Here is a 15,273-nt window from a genome sequence, read left to right on the forward strand (position 1 = left end):
TATCAGAATATACTGCTTAATTTCATTATTGTAATGGAACGTTTGGACACCTATTAGCATATATTATTGTACAAGTGTTTTTTTGCCCAGTTAATGAAATAATACAGGTGAATTTTAAATAACCCAGTGAAAGGAAGAGAATGCATACTGCATACCCTGCCAGGTGAAAGAAAAGAAGACTTCAGCAAAATCCAAGGTCACATACCAAGTGCCAGTAGTGGCAACAATTCAATCACCAATGTTCACTGCTGATGGAGCAAGAGTGGCCACTTTTTACTTAAACCCCATTTGTCCACAACGATTTGCCGAGCACAACTGTCTCTTTTCAGAGATAAGGCTATTAAACTGAGAGATAGCATTGTAGCAATCCTTGAATGAGAAGCATACTTTTTTCTCTCCTGTATGTTGTACTGTTACAATTCTTTGACTTGTAAAGACTTTGGAATATAGGCAGTCACCCTTAACGCTTTCTGCTGAATTTATGGAGGCAATTCCTAGGGATCATGAATGCGTCTAACCAGCACGTCAAAGCATTTGCCCCTTGCAGAAGTAATTCTAAATGCACTAATCAACAAGGCAGTTCAGTAAGGGAATCACCACTGTACGCCAGACAAAATACTCAAAAGCTCTCATATCAAGTTCAGTCTCAGGCCATAGTACCAATCCCTTTAACAACAAGCCATAGCAACATAATTTTACATGAGGGGAACCTCTAGGGAGACTCCTTTTTTCCCTCAACCTCGGCATAAACCTAATTTTTTCTCAGGCTTTGCGCATCAGTACAGAATAGCTGTTATTCTAACAGGGTTAGCCAAAGGATCAGAGTCAAAGCAGTTGTCAGTTTGGAAAGGCCAGATGCCTAGCTAATCAATATTAAATACTAGATTTCCATTTCTCAAGAAAGTTGATAATAAACATATAATTTGTTTGTAGTATATCCGTTAACATTTACCATCTACCATGGGGAATGTAACAACACCACCAGCCACATGAAAAGCAGAAAACACAAACCTGAACTGGTGTTACAGACTAAATGTCTGTATCCCCCCCAAATTCATATGTTGAAACCCTAACCCTAAAGTGATGGTGTTGGGAGGTGGGGCCTTGGGGAGGTAACTAGGTTTAGATCAGGTGTGAGAGTGGCACCCCCGTGATGGAATTAGTGTCCTCAGAAGACGGGGAAGAGACTAGAGATCTCTTCCTTAGCTATGTGAGAACAGAGCAAAAAGAGGCTGTCCAACCAGGAAGAGGTCCTCACAGACTCCGAATATGCTGGCACCTTCATCTTGGACCTTCCAGCCTCCAAAACTGTTAAGAAATAAATGTTTTTTAAGCCACCCAGTCTATGTTATTTTGTTATAGCAGCCCAAACAGACTAAGACAAGTGGCATGAGCATCTCAAAATAACTGCTAATTTTTAAAGTAGAAGATTGTGCCAGAAGATGATGATTTCTTTTTTGAAAAAATATTTATTTGGCTGCGCTGGGTCTTATTGCAGCATGCGGGATCTTTAGTTGTGAAAGATGATGATTTATCTTGTATAATGTAGGCAGTCCATTTTCTTGTCACATATAACTTTTTTTTTTTTTTTTTGGCTGCATTGGGTCTTTGTTGCTGCCCGCAGGCTTTCTCTAGTTGCAGCGAGTAGGGGCTACCCTTCGTTGTGGTGCACGGGCTTCTCATTGCGGTGACTTCTCTTGCTGCAGAGCATGGGCTCTAGGCGTGTGGGCTTCAGTAGTTGTGGCGTGCGGGCTCAGTAGTTGTGGTGCACGGGCTTAGTTGCTCCGCGGCATGTGGGATCTTCCCAGACCAGGGCTCGAACCTGTGTCCCTTGCATTGGCAGGCGGATTCTTAACCACTGTGCCACCAGAGAAGTCCTCATGTATAACTTTTGATCTAAATTATATAATTATTCTTCTCAATTAAATTCGCTCATTTTTTATTCTACGATTTCTTATGCATGTCAGAGGAGTAAAGCAGCAGCTGCTGATGTGTGGTATCAAGAATAGAAATACTTCACAAATAGAAAATAATGCCAGTTTTGTATCAGTGTCAGATACTTCAAATAGAAAATCAGTCAATTCCAATAATAATTAAAAATTTTCCACCCAATTCATGGAATCAAAGTAAAGCTTTTGGAAGTTCTTTTTGTTGAAGGTGACACTACTGTGAATGGTATTTTAAATTCAGTTATAAAGTTCAACAATGAAGATAAACATGTTTTTGTAATGGCCATATACTTACAAATCTTTGTGCATCACAGTGTTTGTTAAAAATAATCTTATTAAATTAAAAACCAACAGTGGTTCTCAAACAAGTGTGCATCAGAATTGCCTGAAGCGCTGCTTAAAACAAATTGCAGGGCCCCACCCACTAGTTTCTGATTTAGTAGGTCAAGCATGAGGCACAGTAATTTGCATTTCTAACAAGTTCCCCAATGATGCTGATGCTGCCAGCCCTGAGACCATATTTTGAGAGCAACTGGCTTACAATTTCACTGTTAGAAGCTCTCTATCACTATGTAATTCAATTCATACAGTATAGACCAGGAGTCTGCAAACTATTGCCCATGGGCCAAATCTGACTCACTGCCAGTTTTCACAAATAAAGTTTTATTGGAAATTTGGAACAAAGCCGTATCTATTTACTTATCATCTGTGGCTGCTTTCTCACTACAAAGGCAGAGTTGAATCACTGCAATAGAGAACATATGGCCTGCTGATATGGACTGAATGTTTGTGGGTTAGTTTAGGGATAATCCACTAATTGGTTGGGTGGCACTTATAACAATCACTATACAAATTCACATGTTGATCTAATCACCAAAGTGATGGTATCAGGAGGTGGGGCCTTTGGGAGATTCTTAGGTTATGAGGGTGGAGCCCTCATGAGTGGGATTAGTGCCCTTATAAAACAAACCCCACAGAGCTCCCTTACCCCTTCTGCCAAATGAGAACACAGCAAGAAGATGGCTGCCTATAAACCAGAAAGCAGGTTCTCACCAGACACCAAATCTGCTGATGCCTTCATCTTGCACTTCTAGCCTCCAAAACTGAGAAATTTATATTGTTTATAAGCTACTCAATCTGTTGTATTTCGTTTTAGCAGCCCAAATGGACTGACACCCACAAAATATAAAATACTTACTACCTGGCCCTTTACAAAAAAGATTGCTGACCTCTGATACAGACCACAGTGGAATTAAGTTTTCCTTATATTATCATGAGACTACAGAATATTGATTTACTTATATATTCATTGATCATTCTCTACTCCTACAATGCCATTTTCCACTTTGATAACAACCACAAGAAAATTCTTTAACAACTGGTATTTACTATTACTATTAATGTCCCTAGTAAGAGCATTTGTTATCAAGTACAAGTCTCTCCAATATGGAATTGGAAAGATTCTTGGGAAGCAATACAGATTTTCAAAAAGCTTCTTGTGTAAAAGTTGGGAAAGTCAGGGTTGTTTTATTATACCTAGAAGAGTGCTGAGGCAGAACAGGTGTTAAAAAAATTAAAAAAATAAAAACCTATGGAGTAGAAATGTATTTTCTCATAAGCAATTAAGGATCTTGACATTCCGACCTTCCTTACTGCTTCTAAAATGTATTCAGAATGCAAATTTGAGACACTGGTGAATTAACCATCACAACCACTAGTAACAAGCAGGCCAGAATGCAGAGGAAGTACATAGGTCAGCCAGATGCCCTCCCTCAAGCCTTTAACTTCAGGAGTCCCCTTCCTGTCATATTGATTCGAGTATACAAAATCTATACCAACTCATTTTTCCGGTCTTCTATACGGTACACAAGTCTCTAGTTTTTGGGGTTGGTTAAGTATGTTTGTCACTTTCCAGATCCAACTCTGTTCCTTTGTCTTTTGAAAAAGCTCTTTAGTAGGGACTTCCCTGGTGGTCCAGTGGGTAAGACTCCATGCTCCCAATGCAGGGAGCGTGGGTTCGATCCCTGGTTGGGGAACTAGATCTCGCATTCATGCTGCAACTAAGAAGTCTGTATGCCACAACTAGTAAGTCCGCATGCCACAACTAAAGATCTCGCGTGCTGCCACTAAGACCCAGTGCAACCAAAATAAACAAATTAATAAATATTAAAAAAGGAAAAGAAAAAAGAAAAAGCTCTTTAGTAATGAAATGGCTGAATTCAAGTGACCATCAAGTATGTGTGAGATATCCTCCCTGAAAGGATCTAACAGATGGGAAATGACCTAGCAGATGACGCATCCCTGATGGAGACACTCGGGACTAAAGGTCTCCTGACCAGTCACGTGGCTCACCTTCTTGACTTGACCACTTAGGACCATTGCTCCCTGAGAAAGAGTTTATCTTCCACAGATGACCATCTGTTTCTCTCACATCCTCTTTTTACAACATAACTCAGACACTCCTCCATGAGGCAAGAGGGATGCCTGCCCTTGGAAGCCAGCAGCACATGCTGTAGGGAAGCCCAGGCCACATGGAGGGGTCACATGTAAGTGATGACAACAGCTGACAATCAGCATTAATTGCTAGACATGTAAATTAGCCTGCAGGTGATTTTAGCCTCCAGCTGTAATGGCACTTCTCAGACACAGGGGAATAGATGAGTATTCCCCACTGAGCCCTGCCAAACAGCAGACTTCTGAGCTAAATGACTGTGTGTGTGTTTTTTTTTTTTTTTAAAAACAGCTTTATTGAGACATAATCCACATTATTATACACCCATTTATTTTATTTTATTTATTTATTTTTATTTTTGGCTGCATTGGGTCTTCGTTGTTGCACACGGGGTTTCTCTAGTTGCGGAGAGCAGGGGCTACTCTTCGTTGTGGTGCACGGGCTTCTCATTGTGGTGGCTTCTCTTGTTGTGGAGCACAGACCCTAGGCGCGCAGGCTTCAGCACTGTGGCACGTGGGTTCAGTAGTTGTGGCACATGGGCTCAGCAGTTGTGGCTCACGGGCTCTAGAGTGCAGGCTCAGTAGTTGTGGCGCATGGGCTTAACTGCTCCACGGCATGTGGGATCTTCCTGAATCAGGGATCAAGCCTGTGTCCCCTGCATGGGCAGGTGGATTCTTAATCACTGCACCACCAGGGAAGTCCCTACACACCCATTTAAAGTGTACAATTCAATGTTTTTTGTTTTCTTAGTGTATTCAGCATTGTACAACCATCACAATCAACTTTAGAGCATTTTCATCACCCCCCAAAGAAACCTGTACTCATTATCAGTTAATCTCCATTTCTTCCCAACCCCCCCTCAGCCCTAGGCAACCACTAATCTACTTTCTGTCTCTAATGGATTTGCCTATTCCAGACATTTCACGCAAATCAGATCACACAATATGAAGTCTTTTGGAACTGTCATCTTTCACTTGGGATAACATCTTCAAGGTTCATCCACATTATAGATGTTTCATTACTTCATTCTTTTTTATCACCAAATAATAGCCCATGGTATGGATATACCACTTTTTATCTATCCATTCATCAGCTGATGGACATTTTGGCTGTCTCTATTTTTTAGCTATTATGGACTTACTTCTGGACTCTCAATTCTGTTCCATCGAGCTATATGTCTACCCTTATGCCAGTCCCATACTGCTTTTATTCTGTAGCTTTGTAGTAAGCTTTGAAACCAGGAATTGGAGGACTTTGTTCTTGTCTAAATTTGTTTTGGCTATTCTGTATCCCTTGAATTTCCATAAGAATTTTTAAAAAATTTTGCCAATTTCTGTAAAAGAAAAAAAAAATCCAGCTGGGGTTTTGATAGGGCTTGAACTGAATCTAATTAGGTCAATTTCAGATGTTGTCATCTTAAGCAACTCAATTTTGGGGTGGCCTGTTGTACAACAATAACTGATACTATTATTAATATGAGTGGGGTAATAACTGATATCACCCCACTTGGGGAAACATCCATTTTATTATGGGTGAAGACAAAGGAGGGTGTTTCACTCTAAATAATAAAACTTCATCTGAAAGGTGTCTCCTTCTAGAAGGCAAATAGGACTTTCCTTTGAAGAGTCTTTGATTGGTGGTTTTGTCTGCATTTCCAGGTTGAGCCCCTTTCATCACTTGAAGAGACTGGTCCAAATGCTGCCTACTGCTGCTGCCTGGCCCACACCCTACCTTTCGCCCAGGGTGTGATTTTTCTACCCTGAGAATGTTCAAACAGCAACCACTGGACCTGGGATTTCATTTCTTCTCCAGACTTGGGTGCCTTTACTTGGGGTAGGGATTTGCTGACGGAAACGGGGGTCCTGGTTGCCCACGCCCACTCCCACCAGAAGGAGGCCCAGCAGCAGAGCTGAGAATCTGTGGAAGACCAGAAGACAGGAGGCTTTAGCTAAGAGTAAAGCCGCTGCTGAAATGAGTGTGTGTTAAAATGTCCCACAGCATCCTGGAAGGTTTTATTCTTCTTCATGGTGACGCTAACGGTAGGTTTTTGCCCAAATTATTCCATTTCTAAGTATTTAATGAGGCAATTCTGAATGAGAGAAAATCTACCTCAGGGTATATGATCCTCTTTTCTTCTGTCACGTGTAGAAGCGTGAGGGCCACCTGCAGCCTGGCTGTTGAGGGGTTAGGCTGGGTTCAGGGCAGGAGGCTGGGAGACCCTCCCACTGCTTCTGCCTTTAGACGACTCCAGCTCATGGTTCTACCCCTTTGGCAGGAAGCCCCCAGGCAGGGTGGAAACAAGTCGTAAGCAGTTGAGGAGACAAATTTGTGGGCTTCACTCCGGGCCTGGGCTACAGCCAGGTCAAGTGCCTGCTTTATTCAGACGGGAAATGCATGAATGGGGCTCAGCCCCAGCCTTTACACACTGTGAAGGCAACTGGGAGTGAGGCAGGGATCTAGAAAAATAATGCATGGATCCAGACAATGGAGAAAGACCATGCTAAATCAGCTTAAGGCAAAGACCGGCCAGGGTGAGAGAGTAGAAGAGGTGACAGAAAAGGAAGAAACCTTGGGCAGCTTGAGCTGTGTTGGGGCCTAGCGGAAGTAGCTGGGACATTCATGGGCAACCAGGTGCCAGGCCTGATCAAAGGCCTGCACGATGGCTGGCTCTAGGGGCCCTTCTTCAGTGGCCACCAAGTTCTGTTCCAGCTGCTCCAGGCTGGACATGCCCAGGATGACCGCATCCCCGTGGGTACCCTGCAAGGGGAGACGGCCAGAGTCAACACACTAGCGCACCACAGTGACCCCCAGTCACACATGCTCCCCCCACTCCACCCACAGCCTTGCCCCCGCCAAAACTTAGGACCTGATTTTTAAAATTTATACTCTAGGGCCTCCCTGGTGGCGCAGTGGTTGAGAGTCCGCCTGCCAATGTAGGGGACATGGGTTCGTGCCCCGGTCCGGGAAGATCCCACATGCCGTGGAGCGGCTAGGCCTGTGAGCCATGGCCGCTGAGCCTGCGCATCCGGAGCCTGTGCTCCACAACGGGAGAGGCCACAGCAGTGAGAGGCCCGCGTAGCACAAAAAAAAAAAAAAAAAATTATACTCTACATAGTTCTAGAAAGCACTTAAGGTACCTTCAACAACTGTAACTATGTGACCCCAAACCCTGTCTTCTTTCCTCCTGCTGCCACACGGCTCATCCTCATTCAGACCGAAGTTCAGAGCCCAGTTCTGCCACTCAGCAGCTGTGTAAACTAGGTTTAGCTATTTAACTCCCCTGAGACTCAAATCTTCTCAATTTTCAGCGTGGCTATGGGAATGAGAAATTATGCAAAGCATTTAGCTCCCACTTATTGAAAACCTACTATATACATGTCAGAGACTATGCAACTAGGTAAGGCTGAAGCTGGAGAAAAGTTTTAGCCAGGAAGACAGGGGACACCAAAGACAGAGGGAAACCCCACCTCCCCCCAGAGGAGCCAGACCAGTGGGTTTTACAGTCAAATCTGTGATAATTTTCTATCCCTTTCACAGCTGTATGAACCCCAGTTTGCTTATCAGTAAAACTGGAATAATCACACTTCATCAGGCCTAGGTAATAATTCAATCCATGTTAGTAAAGCCCTCATTATAGGGCCTGGCACTTGGACAACTACTCAGAACAACAGGAAGGCTGCCATGAAAACTGGAACAAAGAGAAATTTCAGAGGGAAAAACTACTTAGAAATCACCTGAAGGTAATGCTGGCTTTCCGAAGGGAGCAGAAGTGGGGCTTCCAGCGAAGATACGTTACCTGGAGCTGTGAGTGGTGGTACATCCACCGGAGGGCAGCCGAGGTCATGCTGGGGGCGCTGGGGCCATACGCAGCCTGCAGGGCCTTCTCCACCAGGGCAATGGCCTTGAAGTGGTGTTCCTTCCAGAAGCTGAGCAGGTGGGCAGGGTAGCACAGGGGTCAGGACCATGGGGTCACACTGGGGGCCACCGCCAAACAGTCAAACAGGACAGCTGCGCTCACCCCAACCCTGCAGCATGGAGGAGGTGGTATCCCCTCTAGCAATGGGACTCCTGCTTTATTGAAACATCCAGGAGGCTGGCTCCCTCACCAGAGACCTCAATGACATCTTTACCCCTGAGAACTCAAAGCCTGCCCTTACTTTACCTAGGGAAATAGGCAGCAAGTACAGGGGTATGACTCGGCCCCAGGACTGCTGAGCCTCCATCCAGGGCCCTCTCCTTCCCTATCTGCAGGTGATGAGCTCTTCTCAGGGAGAAGCTATGACTTGGAAGACCTGGCATAAGGTCCAGGGATCCTCATTCCTCACGGAGGTCCCAAGAAAACAGGAAGAATCCCTATAGAGGGCTTCATAATTCCTCTAGGAATCAAAAGAGGTAGGTCCAGGCAGCAAGGGATGGCTTGGAGACCCAGGAAAGCAGCCTAGAACTCCTCCATTTCAGATAAAGGGGACCCCCTCCCACTCCACCCATCCTGATGCAGCCCATCCCCAGCTCACCGATTCCTGTAGGTCTCTGCCCAACTGGTCCCAAAGAAACGGCCCACAGGTTGTTTCCTGTCCTTGTCCTCATACCTGTACTTGGCGGTCAGGAGGCCCCCTGCGGGAAGGCTGTAATCAGATCCCCTGGCACAGCTCCCAGAGGCTGCTCTGGACCGGAAGTGGGGGTGATGGTGGGGGACCCAGGAGGGATGGAGGACCCAGGCCAGCCTCTTGTCAAACCCTTCCCTGCTTCCCAGGTCTGGGGCCGGGTATCCCCCGGGTCAGGAATAGGGAGAAACAGGACCAGAAATGCCCCCCGGGACCTGGGAGGGGAGCCCGTCCCCACAGCAGCCCATATCCCATACCAGCCAAAGGGTTGTAGGCGTAGAACCTCAGTCCAAAGTGCCTGATGCAGGGGAAGAGCTCTGTCTCCACCTGCCGGGTGGTGGCGTTGTACATGCCCTGCGGGCAGAAGGGCCAGCTGGAGAGGGTGCACGGGTTAGGGGACCCCAGTCTTCTACAAAAACCTTCAGTCAAAACCTGCCCAGGACTTCAGCAATGATTTCCAACATCACTAGTGGTGGCTGGGCGATGGGGAGATGGTGCTGGGCCCCAGGAAGGGACAGTGGACGGGATATGTCATTCCACACATATCTGTAGGCACCAGCTGTGTGCTGGACACTGAGTTCCCAAACACCAGCGTATCTAGTAAGGTCTCTGCTTCCAAGAGATGTTAGAGTCAAGTTAAAAACAAAGACAGGGGCTTCCCTGGTGGCGCAGTGGTTGAGGGTCCGCCTGCCGACACAGGGGACACGGGTTCGTGCCCCAGTCCAGGAAGATCCCACATGCCACGGAGCAGCTGGGCCCGTGAGCCACGGCCGCTGAGCCTGCGTGTCCGGAGCCTGTGCTCCGCAACGGGAGAGGCCACAACAGTGAGAGGCCCGCGTACCGCAAAAAAAAAAAACCCCAAAACAAAACAAAGACAGAGGTCAGGTGATCACATAAAGGTGGGTTCGGTGATCAGAGCAGATTCTCCCAAATACTTGCTCAATGTATGAAGATAGGGTTTGGAGATGGGAGGCCCTGCTGGGCTGTTGGGAAAGGCTTCCAGAGGAAGAGGCATCTAAGTGAGACCTGGGCACTCGTTCCCACGAGAAGCGGGGAGGAGTGTTCCAGGCTGACTGCAGAGCGAGAAGCAGGCAGGAAGGGGAACCTGGGCCGGAGAGCAGGCGCCTATTGGCTGGGCTGAGGGTACCCGGGAGCCATCTACGGGCCGTGAGCAGGGGAGGCAGGGGAGTGGCTGCTATGGAGAGGGCACGGGGTGGTGGTGGGGAGATTGGGGGAGAGTGGGAGGGGCCAAGAGGACCCAGGATCCGCAGGCCCCCAGGAGACAGAGGCCTCTGCAGCCCTGGCCTCACCTGGTACACGGTGGGCAGGATCCAGCTGTTGCTCTTGCACAGGGTACAGATCTCGGCCACTTCCCAGGCGGCGTAGTTGGAGAGGCCAAGCTCCACAAACTTGCCCTGCGGGGGAGAGGCCAAGGTCAGAACCCACTGCAGCCCAGAACACCAGGAAGGAGAGACTGGTTGGGGACCCTGGGAGTGGGGTCTGTCCCCAGCTCTGCTCTGGGACAGCCCTGGAGCCTCCGCTCTCCTGGGCAACGACAGGCCAAGGAGAGGAGCTGGGGGGCCACCCTCACCTCCTGGTGCAGCTGGTGGCAGGCGCGCAGCGTCTCTTCCACAGGGGTGCCGTGGTCTGGTGCGTGTAGATAGAAGAGGTCAACCTGGGGACACTGCAGACGCTTCAGTGACGTCTCCAGCTGGGACCGGAGGCTGTCAGGCTTCAGTGACTTCCCTTCCCAGGGATTGGCCTTGGTAGCGATTTTCACTTTGTGGGAAGAATGTAATGGTTAAGAAATTTATTGTAACCACTTACTAGCCATGTGACCCTGGCTAAATTACTTAAGTTCTCTGAGTTTCAATTATCTAATCTGTAAAATGGGGATGATAACAATGGAACTGTCTTCACAGGGAGAGCATGAGGATTCAATAATGTCTCATGTGCGAGTTCCCAATGTCCACTGCTGCTATATTATTAGTCACCAAACTGCTAGCTGTGTCAAGCCTTGTAGTAGAGGCCAAGTGCACAGAGATGAACTAAACACACTCAATTTCTGCCCTCAAGGAGGTCACAAGCTAGAAGGTGATGTGACAATACATAAGTGCAGTAGAGCCCAGAGGAGAGGTATGTGGCCAACCTGGGAATTCCAGGGAGGGCTTCCTGACCCCACAAGTTGAGTCTCCAAAAAAGCGTCCTGGGACTTCCCTGGTGGTCCAGTGCACTTCCACTGCAGGGGGCATGGGTTCAATCCCTGTTCGGGGAACTAAGATCCTGCATGCTGTGCAGCACGGCCAAAAAAAAAAAGAAGCGTCCCAGCCAACAGGGAAGGGTGGGAAGCAAAGGGTGGGAACTTAGACAAAGTCACAAAGGGAAGAAAGCACAGCACGTGACGGCCATACGTGTAACTCTGAGTTATAAACTCCAGGCAGGAAGCAGTGGTACATGAGACAAGAGAAGGGGGTCCAGACCTAATCCCAACGGGTTTTCTCAAATACCATCATTCAAAGGTTTTATGAGTGAACTGGTCAGCTGTGTTCGTTCTGGTTGCCGTATAGAGAGAGACGTCGAGGGGGCAGGCCTGAAGACAGGGGGACAAGTAAAGAGGCTGCTGCAGGAATTCAAGAAAGAGATGCAGCTGCTGAACATAACCACTGGCAGATCCATTTGAGAGAGAGGTAGAAGGCAAAACGAGCAGAAGGCAGTGACAGTTTCCCCCTCTCCTTCCAGACTCCTGGAAGCGTGCACATCCACATATCCACTGTAGAGACACACTCCCCATGAGAACAAGAGAGTGTTCTGCCACGCAAGCAGCTTGGAAGTGCTATAAAGAATGCTGGCTCTCTGGGGGATTCCCTGGTGGCGCAGTGGTTAAGAATCTGCCTGCCAATCAAAGGGACACAGGTTCGAGCCCTGGCCAGGGAAGATCCCACATGCTGCACAGTAACTAAGCCCATGCGCCACAACTACTGAGCCTGAGCTCTAGAGCCTGCGAGCCACAACTACTGACGCCCGCGCTCCACAACAAGAGAAGCCACCACAATGAGAAGCCCGCGCACCGCAACGAAGAGTAGCCCCCGCTCTCTGCAACTAGGGAAAGCCCGCGCACAGCAATGAAGACCCAACACAGCCAAAAATAAATAAATAAATAAATTTATATATTTAAAAAAAAGAACGCTGGCTCTCTGGATTCTGCACTTTCCATACCTGGCAAACGCAACTCAGTAATCCAGAGGGGAGGGAGTCATCAGACCACTTGGATGTTGGAGAGACCAAGTCTCTCAGCTTCTCGTCCAGATTTTTTCCATTCCCCACATTTCTCAATCCCCCTGCATTCTTGGTGTGAACTTTGCCTCGGGTCTGACCTGAGGACTTTGACTCTGTGAGTGCCTGGCCTCAAAGAAGGAAGCAGGGAAGGACTGGAGGGGGAGAAACCAATTCAGAAATAAAATCTTCATTAGTCATGAGAGGCACCCAGGTGAACTAGAGAGTGTGGGTCTGAGATGCACATTCCCAAGTCTGTTCCTCCAGATCCACCAAGCTATGAATCTAAGGAGGACCCAGAGGGGGACGCCCCTGACACAAGGGCTGGGAAGAAAGTCTCAGGATGGAAAAGAGGAGGCAGAGTGTGGTAGTAATAGTATCAGCTGACTTCACTGGGTCCCACCCTGTGCCAGGCACCCTCTTAGGCACTTCCAATGGCATCAGGCTGATGAGGGACTGTCCCTCCACACCCACATCCTCCACTCAAGCACACCTGTCTCCTGGCCATCTTTACACCAGTCTTGGCACAGCTATGCCCTAAGCCTCTCATAACCCTTTGACTCATGCTCTGCCCAGCAAACTACTGTTGTTCCTCGAAGGCCCAGCCTCAGTGTTCTCTGAGCCTTCCCTAGGGCCTCTGTCTGGCCCCATCATGCCTTCCCTAAAAGTGCTTCCTCTTCTACGCTCCTCTGCAATTATTTGCTTCAATCTTCCCCACTAGACTCTGAGCTCCCTGCGGGTGGGTTAGAGACACTTTCCCTCCTATAGCTCCGTAAGAAGCTGGCAATAGGGCTACAAGAGTGGACAGAAACAAGTTGTTTCTGTTTCTGTGAGAGAGTTACCCTCTCTCTCACGCCTCCCCACTCTTTACCCCACCACCCCTGCTCCCCCAGCCCGGTCTACGGCAATGCTACAGCTCTCCCTGAGCGAGCCAGGGGTCCTGCCAACTGAGCAGAGCAAAGTCTAGGGGCTGATGAAAGACCTGGATGAGAAAAGGGCTCTCGGGGAGCGCATGGGCGTTGAGGACCATGGGGAGGGGCACAGGCAGAGCGCCTGGGGACCGGTTATGGGCACCTGGCAGGGCTGGAGAGGGGTACGGCATAGCTCTGGAGACCAGTGCCGCAGAGAGGTGCACTAAGAAAGCAACTGGGGTAGGAAGCCAAGGACTAGATCAGGCTCGGGGGTTACCGAGTTGCAATCCCCAGACGAAGAAGCGGAGGGGAAGGTGGTCAGGATAAAGCGCTGTTCAGCTGTCGGGGCTGGATGTGCAAGGGACTTGAGGCGCGGGGGGTTCACAGAGCTGCGGGATGGCCAGGGGAGGTGGGCGCCCCGGGGGAGGGGCGAAGCTGTCGGCCCTGACCGCGGCGGGCGCGTGGCTGGGGTCGGGTCAGCGTCCTGCGGGACGGGTCTGCACTGCACGGTGCACGGAGAGGACAGGCGGTCGGTGCGCGGGCGCCAGAAGTTACCTTTGCAGTCGCCGCCGCCCAGCCCGAGCCCCAGGCCGCCCAGGATGCTCTCGGACTGGCCGTCGCTGTACATGAAGGCCGTGTCCAGCTCAGTGTGGCCGCGCTCCAGGAAGGCGCGCACTGCCGCGGCGCTGGCGGGCGCGTCCATGCGGCGCCCCATCTCCATGGTGCCCAGCACGGTGGCGGGCCTGATCGGGGAGCCTGAGGTGGCCCGCGGGCCCCGGGACATGGCGGCTGCAGTGGCGGCGGTGCGAGCCACGGGTGGCCAGGGGGTACGAGCGCAGCGGACGGCGGCGCGGGCCACGGCGCGAGACAAGGCGCTCAGCATGAGGTCGGCGCCTGCGCGCTGGGCCGCCTCGGGCCCCGCCTCCCTGCCGATGCGGAGAAGCGCGGCGCCCCCTCACGCAAGAGACACTCGCTCGCCACAACTACCAGGACCTTCCGCTAAGTGCGCGGCGCAAGAGGCGGAGCCGCGCAGCTCTGGGGCGGGGCGGGGCGGGGCGGGGCGGGGTTTCTGGTCAGCTGATGAAGGCAGGAGCTGGAGAACCCAGAAGCCGGGCGGTGGGGAGGCTCTAGACTTGGTAAGCTGAATTTGAGGCTGGGGCTGCGGTTCGGGACTCTGGGCCTTCCCTGCTACATCTTTCCAACACCCTCCAGCCCCTGGATAGTCCTGGGCTACTGCCCCCACCTCGGGGCGCGAGATCTTGGAGCGAGGCTCTGGGCTGGGATTGGGAGGCCCTCGGCGGGGGCCCAGGTCCCCCTCCTCAAGGGCGACCAGCATGACTCCTCGGGCCGCTCTGACCTAGGGCCTGGGGTCTGGGTTCCTTTTTCACCTCTTGTTCCCGGCCGACGGGCCCCTGCGTTTCTGACGACTTTGTTTTCCCCAGGGCGGGCCAGAGGAGGGGACTTCGCGGCGAATGAGCGCCGACTCCAGCGGCTGCCCTGTTATTATCCCCGCCAAACAGGCGGCCAAACAGGCGGCCAGTGCTCGGCTGAGTCACTAGGAGGGAGTTGTGACCGAGGACCTGGAGGGCTGGAGTGGGTGGTAGCCCCAAGGCGGGAGGCTCCTCCCCTTAGGTGCTCCCCAATTCTTCAGGGAGCCCAGATTGTCCCCTCCCACTCCATGCCTAGGACAGGTTTCCAAGTGTGTACATGGGGAGTCTGTGTTTGGAAGTATGAGGACTGACGCAGTCTTGTCTTTTCAAGGCTTACTGAAGCCAGCTGTTTACCAGGAACCCTGTGGGGGGAGGGGAGAGAGCTATAGACAGAACAGAATAATAGCCATTCCCGGTTATTCTACTGAGGGTTTAACCTGTGCCAGGCGCCACTCTAATCCCTCAGCCTGGATTCTCTCATTCAACTCTGCAATTAGCCTAGCAGGTGGATACTTGCATTATTCCCCCGTTTTACAGGTTGGAACTCTGAGGCTCAGTCACTTGACCAAGAATTCATTACTAGTAGGCATCAGGCAGGTCAGTTCCAGAGTGCTTTCTCCTCAACCCTAGGCCATCCAGGCTCACAATTAGGTC

General features: G+C 50.1%; 1 protein-coding gene across 2 annotated transcripts; it reads right to left on the minus strand.

Annotated features, from left to right (window-relative positions):
* Positions 1 to 6,748: 6,748 nt before the first annotated feature.
* On the minus strand, positions 6,749 to 14,072 carry LOC307070182 (aflatoxin B1 aldehyde reductase member 2; the record flags this gene model as incomplete). Of its 2 annotated transcripts, XM_079728433.1 has the most annotated exons (7): positions 6,749 to 7,158; positions 8,198 to 8,327; positions 8,916 to 9,015; positions 9,263 to 9,359; positions 10,316 to 10,420; positions 10,597 to 10,784; positions 13,745 to 14,072. In XM_079728433.1, 7 exons carry the CDS (start codon positions 14,070 to 14,072, stop codon positions 6,997 to 6,999), a joined length of 1,110 nt encoding a protein of 369 aa, XP_079584559.1. In that variant the 3' UTR covers positions 6,749 to 6,996. The 2 variants fall into 2 exon arrangements, with proteins under 2 accessions (XP_079584559.1, XP_079584560.1); XM_079728434.1 differs by lacking the exon at positions 10,316 to 10,420.
* Positions 14,073 to 15,273: the final 1,201 nt, after the last annotated feature.

Source organism: Hyperoodon ampullatus (assembly GCF_949752795.1).
Source record: "Hyperoodon ampullatus genome assembly, chromosome: 2".
Lineage (NCBI taxonomy): Eukaryota > Metazoa > Chordata > Mammalia > Artiodactyla > Ziphiidae > Hyperoodon > Hyperoodon ampullatus.